This window comes from Prionailurus viverrinus, chromosome C1, assembly GCF_022837055.1.
Source record: "Prionailurus viverrinus isolate Anna chromosome C1, UM_Priviv_1.0, whole genome shotgun sequence".
Classification (NCBI taxonomy): domain Eukaryota; kingdom Metazoa; phylum Chordata; class Mammalia; order Carnivora; family Felidae; genus Prionailurus; species Prionailurus viverrinus.
The window spans coordinates 50,041,055-50,063,919 of NC_062568.1; the positions used below are offsets into that span (position 1 = coordinate 50,041,055).

The 22,865-nt window shown below is 37.7% G+C and overlaps 1 protein-coding gene across 5 annotated transcripts in view; it reads left to right on the forward strand.

Moving 5' to 3' along the window:
• The window catches only part of CCDC141 (coiled-coil domain containing 141), a 232,536-nt gene that overhangs the window by 140,954 nt on the left and 68,717 nt on the right, over window positions 1–22,865 (forward strand). For all 5 annotated transcript variants that reach the window (XR_007155001.1, XR_007155002.1, XR_007155003.1 and 2 more), the window contains 6 exons: window positions 6,215–6,356; window positions 8,104–8,223; window positions 9,909–10,100; window positions 15,571–15,750; window positions 21,042–21,221; window positions 21,798–21,923. Coding sequence is in view for 2 of the 5 variants with exons in the window: in XM_047872361.1 (XP_047728317.1) it covers window positions 6,215–6,356; window positions 8,104–8,223; window positions 9,909–10,100; window positions 15,571–15,750; window positions 21,042–21,221; window positions 21,798–21,923 (940 nt within the window). In the remaining 3 variants the exon portion in view is untranslated. The remainder of the gene's footprint in view (window positions 1–6,214; window positions 6,357–8,103; window positions 8,224–9,908; window positions 10,101–15,570; window positions 15,751–21,041; window positions 21,222–21,797; window positions 21,924–22,865) is intronic.

Genomic DNA, 22,865 nt, shown 5'->3' on the forward strand with positions numbered 1-22,865 from the left:
AAACCTTTTTTATGTTCCTTATCTTAGTATTTACAAACTAGGTGGCTTGATTTGAAATGTTATGGTGCTGGGATGATATTAAAAGAAAGATTTTATCATAGTAAAAATATTTTAAAAGATCCTAAGTGGAAAACAAACAAAAACAATCCCCACCCTCCAACAAAACAAAGAAACAGAAACAGAAGTTTCCTTTTCCTGGTAGAGTTATCTATGGTTGTATTTACTGGAATTCTACCAAACATTTAAGGAGTTAAAATAACTTAAAAGAAAACTAAAACAAGTTTGATAATGCATTTAGATGGTAAATGTCAGATACTGAAATTTAGGATATTACAAAGTTGAGTTCTTAAGGTAATTGTTAACTCAGCCACTTTCCAAATATTTTCAAGTGTATGTTAAATTGTTCCTTTTAGGGGTTGAGTAAATGTTGTAACTGTAAGCTGGGCCTGGTAACATTGTCAATGCTTTTATAATTCTGAAACTGTTAGTACGGAAGACATCCTAAGTTCACACTTTCCCTTGCATCTGGAAGTAATTAGATTAGGTTCTTGTCAAATATCTAGGAGTCATTCATTACAGTGTGAATTTGTTCATGTATGCTGTTGATGGTGTGATGTGGAAGTAGCAAGAATGCCAGAGGAAGAAGGCCTGGGGTTATGGAGTCCACAGAGAAACTCCGACTAAAGAGGCAGAAATATGTGTGATGGATGACTGAAAAGAAGTCCTCTCATATTAGAGAGAGAGAAAACAACAACAACACAGGAAAGAATAAGGGAGAAAAGTGAGTGGGCCTATTTATGAATAAAATGCCCATCATGGTGCTGTTTAGAATAGTGCAAACCTGAAAAACAACCTAAATATTTCCAGAAAATCAGGAAATGTTCAAATAGTTTGAGGACAGGCACATGATGGAATATTCTGAGCCAATATGGAAAGTGTGTTTTTGAGGATTATTTGAAGACAGAGAGTATCCTTACCATATAATGTTAAGTGGGCGAAGCAGGTGTGTAGAGAGCACCATTCTAACTTTGGAGGGAGAAAAGGGCTGCAAAGAGAAACATTTTTTTAGAAAGAAACACATTAAAATGTAATTTCATATTTTCCAAATTATCTTAAATGAGAATATTGGTCTCTTTAGTTCTTGCCATGCCCTTTTTATCTGAGGATTTGTGTCATCAATTATGGAAAATTTTCAGCAATTATCTCTTTAAATATTGATTTGTTGTTATTCCCTCTTTTCTCTTCTCCTTTAACTCTTGGCAGAGAATGCTGGGGCCTCTGGGTCTGTCTTCCAGGACTCTGACCTATCCTCTTTGCATCTTACTCTCATTGACTCCTTCACATTGATCTCTTTTGTTGATTTTTTTCTCCAGTTTTCATAACCATATTGATTTTGTTTCTGGGATTTCTAACTCATTTTTTATATCTACTTTTGTTTTAGTTCTGACTGTTTTTGTTTCAGAGTTTCTTATTCTTTTATTATGGGTGTTGGCTTTTTCTTTGTCTTTCTAATGATCTCAGTTATGTTGAAGTCATCTTCAGATTGCACTACTTGCTTTGTTTCAGATTGAGTACACTTCTTTCTTGATTGTTGAATGTCTTTTCTTAAGATTTATACTCCTCATGTGTCTTGAAATTTTACATTGTACTCTCACCTGGAGGAGAAGGGTTATTTCCCCTGCTTTCTTCTCTCCTCTCTGCTCTTCCCTCCTTACCAGCTTTGAAGTAGCTTCCACCTGCATTCAGTGTCTCCAGTCTAGCCTGTGCTGTTTGATCAGGGCCACCCGAAGAGATGCTGTGGTTTCTAGAGATGAAGCAGAAGGTGGGGTGGGCTTCCTGACTCCCCTGATGTGTCTGATTCTTGGCCTCAGTACCAGTTGGCTATAGCGTTTTTCAACCTTCTTTTGCAAGGAGAGAGAACACCATCCCTTTTGATTTCAGGTAGAATCCTAGCTATGGTGCCCTTCACACAGGACATATTTTGCTGTGTCCTCCTAGGACTGGAGCTTGTGGCTATCTCTGCAAGCATCTGGACCAGAACCCAGGAGACCTGTACTTTAAGCCTCACTTATCTACATTTTGGTGGTGAGGGATTGGCAATGTGTATAACTTGAGTCAGAAAAAAAATTTATAAAGACATACATTTCACTTCTACAGTATGAATAGCACTTTTTTCAAAGTAGGGATAAAAACCAGAGAGTAGGCATTATTTCCTCCAAAACAAAGATCATAAACATGAAAGGGCACTGTTTGGGTCCCTGCAGCAAGCTATGGATAAGGAAAATATTTTTCCCCATTTTCAGAGTATAATTTGTTCATAGACAAAAAAGAAAAACTATGATCAGCTGATTCCTTCAGATGAGAGAGTAAGCTGTCAAGTACTTACCATCTGGTTCAGCTCCTAATCCAGATGGGCTTCCAATAGTAATTTATGAAAGGTTTGAAAGCAACTTGCTGTCCTCCAGAAAGAACCATGAGAACACATTAACATTGGGAATTGCTCCCTTCCCCCAGCCCCAATTTGCGACAGATGCAGAGATGGGGCAACTGCTTCTGAACAACAAATAGAACTGTCTATTTTTGAGCCAGGAGTCAATATGTCTCTGCTCTTTAGAAAAAAAAAAAGTCAGTCATGTTCCTTCCCCCCTTCCCTCTCTTCTACTGACTCAGTGAATAAGGGAGTAACGCAGCCATGATGGAGTTTCTGACAAATGTCTGCAGAAGCCCTCACAGTCTGTCATTTCTGAGTATCTGTGATGTTTGGAAAAGTCAAAGTCAACATCGGGAATAATCTGGTATACCTCATGTTCATGCTACAGACAGGCACCATCTAATCCATTCTTAATAGAGAAGCCCAAAGATCAATCATTAGATACAAAGCAAATTATAGAGCCACAGGTTGTTAGACCCAGAAGTCCACAGTTGGCCCCTATCCACCCAGTCAGGCAGCACCTAAGTAGTGTGGCTTCAGAATCAGAATGAAATGACAGGGCACTTTGTCCAAGTTTCTGTTATCTGCCCTCAGTTCTTACCCTGTCATTTAGTTAATATTACTGTCAAGTAATAAGACTCATTCCTGAGTGACTGATGGAATTCTAGTAATTTATTTTCAGTTCACGTAAGAATTGCTGGCAGAGAGTGAGGTCATATTTTTCCTTTGATCAAACCATCTGCTTTTCAGGCTCTGAGGAAATTGCCAATATGCATGCTATACATGTTTTAAAATGTTCTGGAATGTTCAAAAGAAAAGTCTGGAATCAGTGTTTAAGATTTCTAACTGAGACTGATGGAATCAGAGCTGGTTGTAACCCACACATTAGGCTTTCAGCAAGAAAGAATGGAGAGGGAGTGGTTACTAGGGTTGGAGTGCTGACAGATATATGCCCATTGGGAATCCAGGAAAGGGAAGAGATTAATGCTTGATCAGACAAATGATCTAGCTGACATAGGGAAAGGAAAACCAGAGCTGGCTAGGGTAATTCAGAACTCCTCATACTGAGGAAGGGGTCCATGCCACAAGTAAAAGTGGAGTGCACACTGGACAGGCAATAACAGCAGACCTAGGAGATTCAGTGGGCCCCTCTAAGGCTTTAAATAGGGAAGATGTATCAGTCAACCTAATGATAAATGCTAAACCTCAAAGAAGAATTTAGTCAGTCTTTGGATAGCCCAAAACTACTGTAAATGAGCAAAGAGCAAAGTCATCATTGTTTGAAACCTAGTGGGGACTAGTGACATTTTATACAGTAACTATCCGTGCATATGTTTTTCTTTGTCTTCTCTTCCCTTAAGTTTTGATTAAAGTGTATTTTATTTCATTTGGAAATATACATTGATCTACTAACAAGGCTCTGTGCTTAGCACTGCAGGAGATATTTGATATATGAGTGAAAAGAATGTTGTCTTTTCCCTTAAAGAATTTATAGTGTAATAGATATATACAGTAAGACACACATTACCACAAAATGAGACCTAATCTGGATCATTGAAAAATCGAAAATGAATGGTCCTTCCAAAGACAAAGAGAGATTGTATTTTCTTGGTTATGATTCATCTAAATTAAAACTGTAAGTTGCTAAAGAGCAATATTTTTACAAAAGGAACGCTTAACCTGGTTTTGTTTCCTCATTTCTGTCCTCTGTGCTAGAGGTCCCTTTAAAACGTGAACTTGGACAAGTGCCCCTCTAGTGATCACTTCGCAAACTACAAGCAGACGTTGCCTTAGAGAAGTCTGCCAATTTCAAAAGAACATGCCATGCCAGCCAGGCTAATCCTGTTTCCCTAACAGTCAACTCCAGAGAAAGTGAAATTTTAGAGGACGAATACCCTCCCACCCTCTGTCATGTGTCAAGACTCTGAGGTCATGTGTGGACTCTGAGGTCAGATAAAAGGCTCAAACCCCAGCTCTGCCACTTAATAATGGTGATCTGGAGAAGTTACTGAGCCTTCCCGTTTCTCAGTTTGCTCATCTGCAAAGTGGAGATATCAGTTATACCCAGATCACAAGGTAGCTATGAAAATTAGAAAAGAGACTACTTCAAAGATTAAAAATGCTGCCTTGTCACAAACATTAAAAATGCTGCCTTCAAACATTAAAAAAGTGCTCACACATTTACTTTCACAAACTGTTCTCTGTACCTTCTTTCCACATTGCTGCTGGTTTTTCACTTGTCTTTTTTATTTATCTTTCTCATTCCAGATTTGCATATTCTACAGAGAATATGCAACTTATATAGGACAACTTATATTGGAACTTATATAGGACAACTGGGCTTTTAACTGCTTTTTTAGTATAGAATGTCCCAAAGTCTAAAGTCAAACTATAGTTGGTATTACCAGTATACTGCTTTTATTTACAAAATTTGTGGACTTTAGGTATCACTAGAATTATTTCTGTGAAACTCTCCTGATTTCTTGATTATACTCTTCACCATCCCTGAGTTGTTAAAATGCAAAACTAATTGTTTTAAGTGTAACATCTGTGGAATATTATGTGTGAGGAATAAGATTTCTCACAGTGGTTTCATTTTCTTCCCCCAATTAAACTTCTCTGGGGCTTCAGTGGAACCCCCAGGACATACATGAATCCCACGCACATCTGACAAGATTCTCAAGCTGCCCGATGAGCCCTCACCCCTTTGGCAGCTTTATTGTCATTCCTGTGAAGTTACTTTACCTCTCAGTCATTTGGGATCTTGCCCTCATTTCATTACTAATTAAATTTGTTTTTACAGAGTCATAAATTAATTATTTGAGGTAAAAATTTCTGAAATCTATACCTTGCTCCAAGATCTTTTTTAACTCTGGGTAATTAAATTTAAGAGGTATCGTGTTCATCTTTGTTAGTATTTGAAGGAAATGACTGACACAAAGTTAAAGACTTAAAAATTTCTTACATAGTAGGAGAGGCTCTGTCTTAGGGGTAGGTTGAAAATTAAGAGGTGCTGACTCCATCAGCAGTGTTTGTTCATTGTCTTGCATTGCTGGTAGGCCTAAATTGGATGTGGTTAGGAAACTTGCTAATTTATCTTTAGACGAGAGCAAATGGGATCCAACTCTAAGGTCATGTATTGTTTTAAGGGCATGTGCATTTTATGAGATCTCGTGTCACTTTTCTCTTTCTCCTGAAACCAGTACACAGGTGAAAAATGACAATATGAGGCTTAGTCTCTTTTTTATGAACAAGTACACTAGATGCCTAATTGTTGGTGATAACTTGGTTTTCATTTAATGAATACAGCCTTGAGCATTTGTAATCATTGAGAACAAGGAACTTTGTGTTACATAAATATTTTACCCTATTGGATTAGTAAATGGCTTGTTAATTGGTTGATTCACATTTCTATTCGAAGAGCATCTTTAGATAAATGAAGCTTTTAAATAATACCCCCAGGAAAACTCTTGGCAAACATACTGTGTTTTTTGCCATAGGGTTCTGAAAATATTTTAGAGAAATATTAAAAAGTAAACCTTTAGAAAATACTAGACCTGGTTGCAAAAACCCATAACTCATCTTTTCCCTCAGGACCAACTGATTTAAACAAAGGAACATAATTTGGTCTTACTTAACTTCTGTTATCCTAAAGCCTGAAGCTTGATAACTTTTATCAACTCATCCCTATCTTGAAAGAGCAGATCCACTTTCAAATGTTCCCTGCTCCTGGGGCTTCTGTATCAAGGTAGAGTGAACTAACAGCTGACTGGTTCCATTCAGCTCTCAGATAACCGGAGTCCATGAGATGATGGGATGCATTCAGAGACGAGTGGACCATCTGACCAAACAGTGTTCAGCGCACAAGGAATTTGCTCTTAAGAAACAGCAATTAACTGCCTCAGTGGAGGGCCACCTGAAGAAGGTAGTTTCTTAAATGTGTCCTCCTTTAGCTACTAATTAGATGCAACTCCTTACCTGCTGTTACTAGATGGTATGGCAACCGCAGCATGGGGTGCATGGCGGGCAGATAGTGGTGGGCCTTCTTTGGCTTCTCTTAGGTTCCTCATTGGGTTTTATAATTGAACGGCATAGAGTTGTACTTCACTATTGCTCATCAACCATTCCTGTCCCAGGTTGCTAAAACTTGACATGTAATCCTACCTGCCATGCCAGCCCTGAACACAGATACACAAAGGCAGTTTTTGCCTTATGCAGAACTGAAATGTGTGCATGTTGAGATTGTGTGTCCTTGTTTTACATGGTTTGGTGTTGGAACACCATATTGGAACATGGCTCAGTTCTAATATGCACAAATTTCAAGTAACATGGTATTGTACAACACAAGGACAGCAGATAAATACCAAAAATGATGTCTCAGAGATTTCCAGAACAAATTGTTGTTATCATACTTTATTGAACTAGACCAGTACAAAGGACATGGCCATTCTGAAAAAAAACATAGATGTGAAAATCCTCTTCTCAGAGTGGAGGCAATGGCTTAGTACAGGAAAACTTTATTTCCTGTTTTCAAAGAGGAAGAAAACCAGGCAACTACTATTTGACTAAATTAAAAAATTACTTATCTGTAGCTGGGACATACAGCAAAAACTAGTAATATCTCAATGACATTAATGTTAATGAACCTTGATACCCACACTGGGTCTCAGATTTTCAATGATGTCTTCATCTGATACAGTGGACTCCTGTGCCTGACTCAAACAAGTAGAATTAGTAGGCCTCACGGGAGAGGGCATTAATTAACTGTGTCTCTGTCTAAATTGCCTTCCCACCTGTTATTGATCAAGCAACTTGGGAATTTGAGCCTTGTTCTGATGCCTGGGTCCAGAGAGATTCCAAATATGGCAGCAGCTGTGGTGCCACATTCTCTAGAGCTTGAGACTCAAGCTAATTTGGTGGTGGTGGGCAACACAGTAGGAACTCAGACAACTGTTGCTCTTTGTCTTTCTGCCAGTTCAGAGCCAATTTGACAATGGAAAGCATGTACTCTAGTTAGAACCAGGAGATGAAGAACGCAACTTGGATGGAATAGAACCCTTTAAAGCCTACTTTTTCATTGATTCATGTGTACTGGAAATCAAGTCATAGTCCCCCACGTTCATCAGTTAAATGGCCTAAGCATGTCCCTGTGTTTTACTGTCACATATACAGGGTTTGGTGCTATCCCAGTGTCCCTAAATATAGCGACCCATAGGATACCCAGGCCTTGGACCTTTACTTCAAGATGTGCCTATAAACTGGGCCCCATTCAACTTACAGTAGATGATTGTGAGTTAATTAATCAGATAAATTCATCTCTGCTGATGTGTTAGCAAGTGCATTATCCTTTCTAGGAAATATAGATAATAAATTCTTAGAAGATATGGATGATTATTTATATCTCATTGCTGTTAATAAAATACATGTCTGTTAATAAATGTATGTCTATATGCCCTCTGTTGGTGGGTCAATAGTATTATGTCATATGAAGAGCAACATTATTAATTTAAACACAAAATTCTAAAATATTTAAAACTGTTTTTAGATGAAAATTGGTATACCCACTTAAAATACAATGGGAATGTGGGGTAGAATTTATGTTTTCTATACATATGCAAACATGTATGCAAATATACATTACTAACACTGCAATATATTCTTTATTGGTAAAGGTGGAAACGTCAATTCAGAAAATCAGTCCAGTACTTTCCAATGCAATGGATGTCGGTTCCAGCCTTTCTGAATCAGGGAAGATTTTGAGTAAATATTTGGAACTAGATATTCAAGCTAAGGTAAATTAAATAGGAATTATTATTGTGGTTATGATTTTATAAATATGATTTCTTTTCTTTATATTCAGTGGTTATAGAACTTAATGCTAGCTCTTTTGAGGGTTATAATTCTAAATATTGTGGCAAATAATGGCTTAAAACTTCTATTGTGTGCATCTAAATTACTTATACTTCAATGTGCATTTATTAGGGTGTTGAGCTCACTAAAACTTTGTAACCTGGTATTAAACACTCATTTGGCCCCTTTTCCTTGCCTGGGAGATGTTAGCAACTCCTTTTGGGAGGCCAGAGGAGGCAAGGGAGAGTGCTTCTCTAAGACTATTTGTGATTTTCTGCTAGAGTAAGTTACAAAAGAAAATTACCAGAAGCAACATGCATTAATGCAAGATTCCAGAAAGCAAATAAAAACACAATCTTGTTTGCAAACCCAATGATCAGGGACAGAAAATACCCTCCTCTTCTTAACATCTTCTCTAGCTTCCCCTTACCCCTTTCACATGACACTTAGTTCAAATATTCTAGCTAGTGGCTCTCATCTGCCCTGAGTCCCAGTCTGCCCCAACAGGTGTTTAGGAAGGTGAGTCTAGCGCCTCTCCTGGCTCACCCAAGTCAGTAGGCAATGGCCTTGTTACTCCATTCGTTCTAAGCCAAAGGACCTTCATCATGTTCGGGAAGTCACAGACAAGCTGATTTTTTTTTAATGGAGTGTTTTTTACTCATTATTTAAAATGTTTAAAATAAAACGTATGTCTGAATTCAATTTCATTGTTTTATTTTCAAAATTTTAGAAGGAACAAGGAAATTACGTGGGGAGAAACTCCCCTGCTTCCTCCTACCCAGAGTGCTATCTGGATGCAACACTTGGAAATGAAAATTAGCTTCATTCAATGGAGTACTTGGGAAGCATATTAAATACAAACAGGGAAGCAATTCCTCCTTGCTGTAATGACAGGGAAGCTTTTTTCTTTGGTTTTTGCTTGATTCCTAGCTTAGTCTCATGTAAAATTTTACATGGTTCTTTCTGGGTCAATTGTATATGTAATGTCTACAATACCTGTTTATCCATTTTATCAGTGAGATTTTACTGCCAGAAATTGCACCCAAAACAAAACACAGAAGAGTAACCCTTTAGGCTGTTTAGATTTCATATGTAACATTTCCCCTACACTTGTTTAAAAACCCTTCTAGATCGAGATTTAAATAAGACTGCATAATTGACATGCCATTATTTTATAAATTAAAAAAGGAGTAAACAATTTCTATTAACTTGCCATCTCTTGTATAACAAAATTAGTTTAAGTATTTGCTAGAGCTATTGTTAAATTCATAAAGCCATTCTCGTGTATAATTATTATATAAATTATTTAAAACATATCTGCCATTTGGTTTTGTAACTTTTCATACTAACCTTTCTTCTATTTGTGACACAGAAAATAAATGCTCTAAATAAGAAGTGGAGCTGACATTCTCTCAGTGGAGCTGAGAGAATGGTTTGAAATGGTTTTCATTTTAAGATGACTTTTTCTTTTTTTTTTTTAATTTTGAAAGTTGTGCCTTTCTTTCATTGAGGAGAGCTGGTCTGAGTCCAATTAATAATTGTAATAGATGGTGTACAGCAGGTAATGAAATGTGAATGTTCATGATTCCCCTGTCAGCTTCTGACCCCCTGTGCTTGGCTTCCATAGGAGACAGCACAAGAATTAGAAGCAGCTACAAAACTTATGACAGAGAAAAATGAATTTGAACCTGACGAAGTGGCATTGCTTTCTTCTAAAGCTAAATGGCTAGAGGAAGAATTAAAAATACTTGGGCAAAGCATCAGCTCCAGGTCACAAATCCTGCAAACTTATGTGGCATTTCTAAAGTCATCAGAGGAGGTACAGTGCCTATATGCTGCCCTTCTTCAGCAAGGTGGCCTCTGCCCATCTTCCTGCTTTCTCTGGGGATGGAAGCCCTTGTGGGTGGGTCCATGTCCTCCAGTCCCATGCATGTACTCACTTACAAGCTCTTTATTCTCCAAGGCACCATACAAGGACTCAAAGAGTAAGTTGTTTTACTAAAAAATAATGCAAGTGTGTAGGTGTAGATATGTTCACAAATAAGCAAAGTGGTTGTATCGGAACACTTTCTACTGTGGCCTACAAACATTTACAATATCCTAAACATAGAACAAAATTATTTAAAAATAAGTTGCCTTCTACCATGGATCTTTTTGAATACTTGAGCAATTAGTGTGATTCATTTAAAATACATATACAGAATCAGAAATTACGGGCGTTTGGGTCCACTCTCAGATCTGTCTTGTTTGATGCCTTTTAACGAGTTTTCTCTGAGAGCTTCCTCTGAGGCACTATTTTGATAGGGTTGTACCAGAGACTCTGTAAAATCCTGTCTAGTAGACCAAGATTCCCTCTCTCAAAGGTCTCAGTCTCTGGAACATGACATCAGTAATGGAAAAGTGCTAGGGTCCCACCTCATTTAACTCTGGTGGCAGTGCACACAGGTGCACACAGACCCTGCTGCTTTCAGGGAGGTGGGTACTGGCCTAGCAGGAGGTAGAGCCAACCGAAGTTAGGGAGCATGCTCGATTTCAATTTTCCCACTGACACCCTTGCCTCCTACGGCCACCGTCCTGTCTAAGCACATTTCCTCCACCAGTTCTCATTTTGCAATGTTCTCAATTCTCACCACTCTGGAGAAAGGCCATGCCCGGTCCCTGCAAATCTCAGGGAATTCCTTTTCCACCTTTCTCCTCCTCCTTTTGTCATTTCTTAGCCCTGAACCCTCATGGTTTGGGGCAAAGGTATTACAATTGACAGGATTATCCAGTTGATGAACATATTTGCTTGAAACTTGAAATGGTGGAGAAAGTACAAAGAAGGGCTGTTTTCTGTGTCTTCATTGCCAAAATGCACCTGCTTGGCTTCTAGTTCAGCGTCTATTTCCATGGCCACCCTGGCCTTCATAACCAGGAGTCTCTCTCGGGCTGGAACCTTAGCTTTGTAAGAAACATGTTCTCAGAAGGACCTCATGCCCTTTCATCCTCCCTGCCTTCACCAAATCTGTTCTCCACCCTGGTGGAGCCCTCTGTCCTTCTCATCTTGGCAGTGCTCCTCAGTCTGTCGCCCTCCTACCCCCTCAGGGTGGCCTTCTCTCCTCACCAGCTCCTGCTTACTCATTTCCAGCCTGCTCCCCATGCTGTCAACTCCCTGCCTTCTACCCTGACCTACGCTGCCAATTCCCAATTCTAGATCAGCACAACACTCTATTTACTCAGCTTCCACTTCCAAGCTTTCAGACACTCCTGTGGAAAATCATACTGTTGTGCTGATTGGTACCATTACAATTTGTGGGTCTCTGCTTGGGTCCCCCATATACTCCCTAGTTGGTGCCCATTCAGTAGCAATTCTCAAACATCTTACTCCACTTTCCATCCCTAAATCTCAGCCAATGCCTATTCCTCATATGTGACTGAAAAAAAACAAGACCATCGAGCCTGTCTTGACCTCCTTGGTCTTCCAAACCTATTGACATGTTCACTCATCCTCCATTTGCCAATAACATGAAGTCTCTATTTGTGCCTAACACAAATCAGTCATCAGTCTCTCCCTGTACACACCTACATCCTTCAGAGTCTAGCTTCAGCTAGACCCATCCTCTAATTGTTCAAATCTGCTTTTTCTGTTGCTTCCTTCTCTTTGGTCTGTATCCATGCCAATGGTCTTGCCCTCACCAAGGCTGTCACTCTGTACTTTTCCTTCTCTTCACACCTGCACTTCTAGAATGGGAAGATGACACTTCTTGTCTCTGCCTGCTCCCCAAACCTCACCCCACTCCCTCTAGTGTCTTCCCTGTTCTGTCCTGGCAACTTACCAGTTGACAAATGACATGGTGTATTTTCAGTCTTCACCCCGCTTGATCTTTCTGCCACATTTATTTAAATAACTCTCTCTCACCTCCCATGACTTTTTAAAAGACAGATTTGTTGAAGTATAATTTACATAGGGTAAAATTCACCTACTTTAGAGTGTAATGATTTTGAGTATATTTACAGAGTTGTGCAAAGCATCACTGCACTCCAGTGTTGGTATATATATATTTCCATCACCACAAATAGAGCCCTGGTGCATATTTTTAGTCAATCCTGGCTTCCAGCCCTCAGCCTCAAGCAACCACTGATCTGCTTTCTGTCTCTATAGATTAACTTTATTTGGATAATTCATATAAGTGACATCATCTTGTCTACTTCTTTATCTGTTCCTTCTCCTTCTTCCTCATTTGGTTTTCTGTTCCTGAAGTGTGGTGGATCATGGAGCTCTTACCTGTGCTCTCTCTTTTGGACATTCTATATACTTTCCCTGCAAAACTTGCATCCCCACCTATGGTTTCAATTCACCAATAACAAAAAACAGTTTCTCAGCCCCAGCTGTCTGAGCCCCAGGTCAATGCTTTCAACTTCTAATCATACTAATGACCTGTGTTTCCTATAGGCTCCTGAACACAACCAGTTGTCTCCTTTTCAAATATGTTTTTCTTCTGTATTTTGGCATAAATAACCCTGTCATTTTTCAAAAGTCCAAGGTAGAAACTTCACAGTCTTTTCTGAGCCCTCTCTCTCTCGAGGAGCACATGTTTTGTACAAGGCCCCATGCTTTTCATTCCTGACTTCATTTAATCCTTATAACATTTCTATGTTTAGTTACTATTATGCCTACTTTAAAAATGGGGGAAACTGAGACTCTGAGAAGTTAGGTATCCAAGATCAAACAGCTAGTAAACATGGAAGCTGAAGTTCAATCCCCAGTCTCCTCCCTTTTGTTTTTTTTCCTATATCAAAGGCCATGCTATCCCTTGTTTATGTATAGGGGCAACCTAAAAGATTTCTGAATCCCCCTCCCCTCTACTTGTGCCTCCTCTTTCTTGGTTCAAGCCCCCATCATCTCTTGCTCAGCTTAAAGAATTGTCTTCTATCTGTTCTCTCTGCCTCCTTTAATTCTCCCCTACACTCCTTTCAGAAAACGGTCATTCTAAAGCAAATCTGATTGGATTACCTCCTGGCATTCAGATACTACGAAAAATTTAATTTGTGAAACAAAGTATAAATACCTTTACCAAAAATGGATGAAGTATTAAAGTTTATCACTTATCCAAAACATAAACTAGTACTGATTGAAGGGAATTCCTGTACTTACTTGCATTCAAGGCTTTTTTGAGAAGTTGGAAAAAGAGGGTGAATTAAAGTTTATGTTTTTACAGTTGTACATTACAGACAGCCCATCAAATTGACACTGATAGAAGTACTGATAGTTGTCATGCTGATTCTGAATCATTGTGATAGCTATCGGTTGTTTCACACTAATGAGAATCTGTCACATCGTGTTGGTTACAGCAGAAACCAAGCTGAAACCTGCTGGCCAGTTTTATCCTGCCACAGTGATCCCTCTAGCTTCTTTCTTAACCGATCAGCTTATGCAACCTGAACTTCACTCACACTAAGAGCTTTTATCATGCTCTGAACCAGTCAGTGTTTTCACACCTGTGCTTTTGCACATGTTATTCCTTCCATCTGGGATCCCCTTCTACTCCCTCTTACCCTGGACAATTCTGAAAGACACAGATCAAATGCCACTTCCTTTGGGAAGTTCTTCCCTATTTACTCTGTGTAGAGTTGGTGGTCCCTCTGTGTATATTTGTTTTTGTGTTATGATAATTTGCTTATGGTTCTCTTTCTCCCAGAACTATTTTTGGGAACCCAAGGAAATAAATGCTTAATTCTTACTAGGGAATCTTAAAAGACTCCATGGAGGAGGTAGCATTTTAACTAGCTCATGAAGCATAGGTAGGAGCAGAAAATTAAGGAAAGATCATTCTTGGCTAAGGAAAGAAGCATCAGCAAAACAGAAGCATGAATAAATGGAATTGGGAAATGAGAATAGAACTGTTTCTGAGCACATTTGCAGGCTCACCTATTAAGTTCATTTAGATGAAGGATGATGTTAATGCCTTTAAAATATAGTGACTAACCATTGCCTGAAATTTCTCACCCTGTTTAGATTGCTCTTTCAGTCTCATCCTATTGGCTATTAAATATTAATTTAATGCATAAAAGCTTGTGTCAAAAATTTTCTACTATTTCTACATTATCCAATTACCTGTTAATCCATAGTTCTGCAGGTGCATTTGGTTTTATATAAGCTCTGATCAAAGTCAGTGATTTAAAATAATCTAGTATTGCTAGCATTGGTTACCAAATGAGGAAATAAAATTTTAGGCAGGTGAAGTAATATACCTTAGTAAGATTAGCTCCTGAGGCAGCTTAATATTAATACTTGCACAGAAAATTAGTAATTGTACTTTTTATTCTGGTTTATCACTGATTAGAAATTGTGATTAATAATCACAATTTTTCACAGGCTTATATTTCTTTCTTTCTTTCTGATTTGTATTCCCTGGTTGTATGTGTGTATGTGTGTCGTATGTCTTTCTTCTGAATTATAAAACTCAGCTTTAAATGGAGCCACTCTGGTCTTTGACATAAATTGTCCCCAATTGCAAAACATGCACATATATAATACATAAATATGGTTTTGGCTATGGTAAGTAGGTCTTATAGGTAACAAACTTGTCAGCTTAATTTGCTACTGAGGGGTACTCCTGTCTCTCAACAACCTAAATAGATTTGCATGTCTTTTCAGTTAATTGACAATATTGAATAACTATTTAAAAAATTCTGAAGTGTTCGGGGCGCCTGGGTGGCTCAGTCGGTTAAGCGTCCGACTTCGGCTCAGGTCATGATCTCGCGGTCCGTGAGTTCAAGCCCTGCATCGGGCTCTGTGCTGACAGCTCAGAGTCTGGAGCCTGTTTCAGATTCTGTGTCTCCCTCTTTCTCTGACCCTCCCCTGTTCATGCTCTGTCTCTCTCTGTCTCAGAAATAAATAAACGTTAAAAATAAATAAATAAAATAAAAAATTCTGAAATATCATTTCCATTTGATTTTTAAATAGGCTTTTATTAGAATCTACTGTTATTTTTCTTTAAAAATGTTTTTAAGGAGTGCCTGAGTACCTCAGTTTCTTGAGCATTGGACTCTTGATTTCAGCTCAAGTCATGATCTTATGGTTTATGAGTTCAAGCTCTGTATCGGGCTCTGCACTGACAGCACGGAGACTGCTTGGGATTCTCTCTCTCTCTCTCTCTCTCTCTCTGCCCCTCCCCCGATCATGTGTGTGTTGGGGGTTGTGCACGTGCACACATGTGTGCATACTCTCTCTGCCAAAATAAATAAATAAACTTTAAAAAATGTTTTTAAGTGTTTTTAATTTTCATTTGTATTCTCATTTTTTTAAGCTAGAGGAGCAGTGTCAGAGCCTAAAGGAGTTTTACCAAACTGAAATCCCACGGAAGGAAGAGGATGATGCTGAATCCAAGCGTCAGTTTGACTCAGCTGAAAAGCAGTGGCAGCTATTTTTAAACAGGAGCTTTTTAACTCAAGACCTAGGGCTTGAGTTCCTTAATTTAATTAATATGGTAAGAATGATATTAAATGTGTCACACCTTCTGCAAGGATTACTATCAAAGTCAAAATCATAAATTCAAGTTCAACTGTCTGCTAATCAACCTTGCTGGTTTAGGAAGTTTTTTTGTTTGTTTGTTTGTTTTAGCTTCATTCAACCTAGAACAGTCCTAAAGCCCAGCATTTACATGCTTATTTGGTCTTAGACTTTCTATTAATTTATAATGAAGGCTATGCTTTCAGTAAGGATGGATTTATTTTTATTTTTTAATTTAATTTTTTTTAAATTTACATCCAAGTTAGTTATCATCTAGTGCAACAGTGATTTCAGGAGTAGATTCCTTATTGTCCCTTACCTATTTAGCCCACCCCCCCTGCCACAGCCCCTCCAATAACCCTCTATTCTCCATATTTAAGGGTCTCTTGTGTTTTGTCCCCCTCCCTGTTTTTATATTATTTTTGCTTCCTTCTCCTTATGTTCATCTGTTTTGTATCTTAAAGTCCTCATATGAGTGAAGTCATATGATATTTATCTTTCTCTGACTGACTAATTTCGCTTAGCATAATACCCTCTAGTTCCATCCACACAGATATAATGAAGGCTATTTTAACTACTAAGAAGAAAGAGTGACTGTCATCCAAATACAACACTGCCACTATTACACAGATACGTCAGTAGAGGTTCATGCAAAAGTTCTGTGTTATTTTGAGAATATGTAACAAGGTCTTTACAAAATTTCCAGGAGCTTAAGACAATATCTAGGATGAATCATCATTTTGAAAAATTTCATACCATAGCAGATCTTTCCATAGTGAAGCTCCATTATATTTAGAAATGTACTCTAAATTTTAGTTAAGTTGTATTTGTAAAATACCCTAGAATCTTTATATCAACCTGTGGCTGATAAAGTTCTCTACAGAGTTTTAAAAAATAGCTACTCCAACTCTCCTTTAATGCCTCAAGTATCTTCCTAATGAAACTGCTCATTTCATTGTTACAAAATCCCAGCTACTAGAAACCTTTTTTTTTTTTTTTTTTAATGTTAAGCCAAATCTGTCTTTGTATCTGTTTCTGACCCTCTGTAGCTACACAGGGGAAAAAAATTCACATTTCATTCTTCTTACACATGTAAGTCCTTCAAACATTGAAAACAGTTGCTATGTCTAATCTGAGTTTTTTAGGCAGCTAACCACATATAAATCCTTTCCATCATTTGTGAGACAGTTTCACTTCTCTCTGCATCCTAATTATCCCTCCCAGAATTTTCTATGGTTTGCCAAAATCATTCATGAAATGTAACCAAAAAGTGAGGTACAACATCAACACAAAGTACAACAAAGTGGACATCATTTTTTACCAAGGAGACCTAAGACTATGCTAGCATTTTTAGCAATAATTTCACTTTGCTGATTCATATTAGGCTTGTGATCAAATACAACTCCCATTACATTTTCATTGCAATTTCTGCCAAGCTAGATCACTCCCATCTTATATTGGTCAAGCATTTATCTTTCATATACAAATGTGGGCCTTTATATTTATTTATTACTATTTAATTTCATTTTACCTATGATTCCATCTTATTAAAGTAAACTTGACCCTGCTATCTACTACATTAGCCATCTTTTCTAAGTTTAAGTCTATATATTTGATAAGTAGGCCTTCTATGGCTGCAAGTAGAGCTTTAATAAAAGTGTCTATGGGGCAAGTTGACGTCCCAACCCATTCAGCAATTGCTTGATTAGACAGTTTTTTTAAACAATCACAGACACTTCCAATAGTACTTTATTTCAACCATTAATTCACAACTTTTTTCCTAAGTCTGTAGTGAGAGAGACAGCTCAAAGAAAGGTCTGCCTACAAAGTATCCTATCCATTACATAAGTATAATTTGACATAAATCAGGTTGACTCCTTGTGATCAGGGAATTCTTCCCAAAGTGCTTACAAGCTTCTTGATCGATGATGAACTTACTGCACTAATTATCAATGTAGGGCTTACCAATCTGTAAATTATGTAGTCCATCCTTTTCCCCCTTGTGAAAACCAGGGCATTCTCCTTTCTCTAACTTTCTGGCACTTTTCTTATTTTCTGTAGATTTGCAAAGATAACTGACATCTGCAATTTTCCCAGTGCTCTGAAATGTGATCAATCTCAGTCTGGAGACTGAATTCATCTGGAAGAATTAGGTTCTGTAACTCTTCTCATCACTCTGAGCAACTCTTTATCTTCTCTAGCTCAACCTTCGTGGTTTGAAGACCATCTTATTAAGTCTATGTGGGGAAAAAAAGTATTTATAGTGCTGATTTATCTAATACTATTCTTAAGCATCAGAGAAAACTTGCTAAGCAATTCGCCCATGTTCTTATGTTGTACGGGTGCTTTACTGTAAAAACTAATTAAGTGATTTTTCATTTGGAACATTTAGAACATGTATTATCTATTGATCTGTCACCTTTCACATTTTTACTTTGTTCGTTATATACTCTTTAGTCTCTTAATTGTGTACTTCTCTAATTTACACCCAGAAGGAATTCAAATATTTGCAAATTTCATTTTTGTCTATCCTTTTTATTACGACTTCATTTCAGAAATTTACTTTTCAGTTATGAAATTTCCAGTTGTATCTTTTTTTTAATTAGATTTCAATTACCAATGCAATTATCTCTCCTGTCCTCTCTACATCTGTCCTGTACTCTCTTGATCATATTAATCATGGGTATTTCAAAGTGTTTGTCAGCTAACTCCAGCATCTGAGCCTGGAGTTGTTTCTGTTGTCTACTTTTTTCTCTTGGTTTCCAGTCATGTAGCCCTGTGTTGGTAGGACTGGTGAATATTCATCAAATATCAGATATTATGTATAAAAACACATGCTTTACCTCAAGGTCCTTAAAAACTGTCATATAATAAAATTCTTCCTTACTGGTAAGAATTAAGATCCACATAATAGTTAACTTTATTGGTTCAGTAACATTCTGAGATAGGAAATCATTGGTAAAGCAAGTAAAACACAGTTTTAATTTCTTCATATTTTTTGGACCATCAGGATTTCAAACAAACATTATTGTTGAAATGTGGCAACCAGTTTGTGGTTGCTAAAGAGGAAGAAGGCCTGCTGGCATTTTCCACTGAATGTTCTGCTCTTGATTGGGTTGCTGTGGCTCATCTTTTCAAGGTTGACACCGAAAATTTTTCAGTTCATCTAAAAAATCATCAAGATCAGAGAAATTGATTTATGTGAGAACTCTGGGCAGACATGTTAATGAAAGTGCTAATTTACTAATATATAGCAGTGAATATCAAGGATGCTATCCAGGATACTGCCTTCCTGTTATCAACGTGTCTGGAAAACAAGACACACCATTCATTGTGCCTGAATCCAAATGGAAAATGGGTAATTTAGTACCCTATTAGATAAGATTATGACAATTTTTTCCATGCCCCTAAACAGAAGTAGAATGAGTAGCGTGTTTACTAACTAGACCTTGGGCAAATTATTTAATCTTGGTGAGTGGTCAAAATACTCAAGTCTGCCAAGTACATAATCACTCTTCTTGAATCCTGCTAGCTAGATAGCACAAATACTACTGTGCACTCCCTTTTCCAGGCCTCACTAGAATCATACCCTGCTGATTATAGTCGACATTGATATGCTGCAATTTCCAAGTTTACATTAAATTATATATTATATTTTGCTTAATAGTTTCTTAATAATATGTGAAAGGTACCCTAACTTTATTTATAGCATCTTTTAAAAAAATATTGTTCAGGATGGGTTCTGCTGAAGTTGTCTGATATCTTTCATGATATATTATCATCTTGTTAACCATAGTTACAGCATATATCATTTTATTTCTGAATCTCCAAATTCATAGGAGAGATCTTATTTAGAACTTGCAATTATATTCTTTTGTAATTAATTGGCACTTTATAATGTCTAAATTAATATAAAAATATAAATGTGAAATATTAATGTCATTTAAAATAATTTAGAAATAAGATGGTCTGTTAAAATACTCCAGCACACATTTATGACACTGTCTTCTGACTACAATCTAAAAGATCCCTTGACTTCTAGATCCCTAGCTGTAATTGTGATTAGAGTAAAACCTTGGATTATGAGTAACTTGTTCTGCAAGTGTTCCACAAGATGAGCAAACATTTCTAATACATTTTAATTTGAAAAACAAATGATGTCTTGGAGTACAAGTAGGACGTGATGCCGAATGTCACACGATCACAACTGAGCCAATGGTTCTTGAAGTTGGCTTTGATATACAAGTGCTTTGGATTATAAGCATGTTTCCAGAATGAATTACGCTTGTAAACCAAGATTTTACTGTATAGAAATCTATGCATATTTGCTCCTGAGAAATTCAAGGATTTATTGAGAAAGGCTAGCCATCAAAGTAAAAAACCATTGTTTTGTCAACTAAATATTCTTCTGCATTTTTTTTAATGTTTGCACTCACAAAAAAGTACATGGTCTTACTCTTTACTTCTTTTATTCTTCTGACTGCAATTGAATTTCCCCTGTTTAAAACCATTGTTTATAGGCTTTCAAATCAGGCAGCCAAAACATGTAGAAATGAAGAGGACTCTGAATTTAGATGTTGTGATTCTGATTAATAGTTTCTTAATAATATGTGAAAGATACCCTAACTTTATTTATAGCAGGGATTTAAAAAATATTGTTTAAGATGGGTTCTGCTGTGTATTATAGGTGCATAATAAGGATAAAAATACAGAGATATATAGATGTACATTTCAGTTCTTACAAAAGGGAGTAGCTTTAAGAACTGTTCACAAAGAAAATTTGAAATAACTGTAGTATATACAATGGGATAGTTGAAAGAGAAAAGCAGACTCCTCATATTTCCTGGTGCTGAGACTTTGACATATTCTAATGAGTTATTTAACATTATTTACAATGTTAAAATAAAAGATGGAATATACTTCAAAACGTATGCATTAAAATAATGTTAACTTGAACATTTCTGGATCCTGACACTCATTTAATCACCCCTTAAGCTCCAGGAAATAACCAGACTCTGGCCAGGGGTGGAGAGGGTGGGGAGTCAAACACTACTGGATTCTAAAGTACTCAGGACCTGGTGTCCGAGCATAGACCAGAGGTTCTGAGAGCCCCACTGTGCCTTTACACAAGCATTCCAGATTTGTCTTGATCTCAGAACCATGCTCCGTGGTGGCCATGATCAAGTGTTTGTCTCCTAAAAGAGTGTATACAAAAATGTTGTGTCTCTTGGGGAAGAAAAGCCATTATATGGATTATTAATTTAACAGGCAAAAAAGAATGAAATACTAAATGTGAAAAATGAAGTGCACTTTATGGAGAACACTATGGAAAGCCAGAAGGCAGAAAGAGAAGAACTCAGCCACCTTCGGATGACATGGCAACTTAAAGCCACAGCAAGCAAACCTGTGAAACAGCAGTGGGGAGCATTCAAAGAACAACTTAGAAAGGTACAGGAACATGCATGGATATCATTAAGTCTTAAAAAGGAATGAAATTCTGATGTACACTGCAACATAGAAGAGACTGTAAAACATGATGCTAAGTGAAATAAGGCAGTCACAAAAGGGTAAATGTTGTATGATCCCACCTACAGGAGGTACCCAGAGTCGTCCAATTCGTAAAGAGAGAAAGCAGAATAGAGGTTACTAGGGGCTGAGGGAAGGAGGGAACGGAAGTTCCTGGTAAATGGGTATGGGGTTTCTGTTTGGGATGGCAAGAAGTTCTGGAGATGGTGGCGATGGATGCACAGCAATGTGAATGTTCTGATGCCACAAAACTGCACAATTAGCAACTGTTTAAAATGGTAAATTTTGTTATGTGTATTTTACCACAAAACAAAACAAAACAAAGTAAAGGAAACCCAGGGCCTGTGGTTTTGTTCATTGGTAGTTTAGGACCACAGAATCACTTGAGGTAGTGAGTGTTTTCATGGGGACTGAAAAGTTTGGTGATGCACCAGTCATCACTGGATTGCCAATGGTGTCCAAGAACATAAACACATAACTATCTAATATATATTTCAGACCACTTACAACTTAAAACTTCTTCAGGAAGCACTTATGCCTGTGTCTGCACTTGACCTTGGAGGGAGCCTCCAGACCATTTTAGGTCTACAGAAAAAATGGAGTGAAATGAAGCCTCACCTCCAGGTGAAGAAACAGATTGATGGACTTGGGTGAATGGGAAAAAAAATCAAAAACTGTTCAGTTGAGATTTACCTAATTAATTTTAACAGACTGGTGAATTGTTATTTTTTAAACAAAAGCATGGTTTGTCTAAAGCTCCACTTTTTTTTTTTAAATGTTTGTTTATTTATTTTAGAGAGAGAATGAAAGTGCATGTGCCCACACTAGAGCGGAGGAGGAGCAGAGAGAGAGAGGGAGAGAGAGAATTCCAAGCATGCCCTGTGCTGTCAGCACAGAGCCTGATATGGGGCTCCATCTTGTGAACCATGAGGTCATGACCTGAGCTGATATCAAGAGTCGAACTCTCAACCAATTGAGCCATCCAGGCACCCCTAAAATTACACTTTAAAAACACATTTTCTTAATGTTTTTCTGCACTATTCTGTATTTGATGATACACAAATATTCAGGCTACAAAATGCCTGATATATTATCTTAGATTATTTGAATTTACATGAAGCTATCACATATATTCATTTTAATTATTTCCCTATAGACATGTTTTAGATTAAGACATCTCAGAACAAGGGTGAGCAAGCTCTGACACAGAGGCTCTGCTCCCCTTTGTCCTTGAAATCACCACTATGATGTCACCATACCCATTCACTGGCACCCCAGATTCCTACCACTCTCCCAGGAATCTTGCTGTGCTCTCCCATTCTCCCTCTCAGAGAGCCCTCAGAAGATGAGAGATAAAACCATGAGTCATGTTCCCAGGCCCAGACTGCCCATGCATTCCATACCCTCCACCTCCTGCCGCTCCTAAACCTGATACAACTGTCAAAAATATTTGCCAGTCATGCTGTCCTCTTGCCTGACTTCTTGTTCTTCACTGCGAAGTTAAGATATCTGCATTGCTGTTGGTTGCTACTTCAAAAATGTTGGCTTTAAAGAATGCCAAATCAG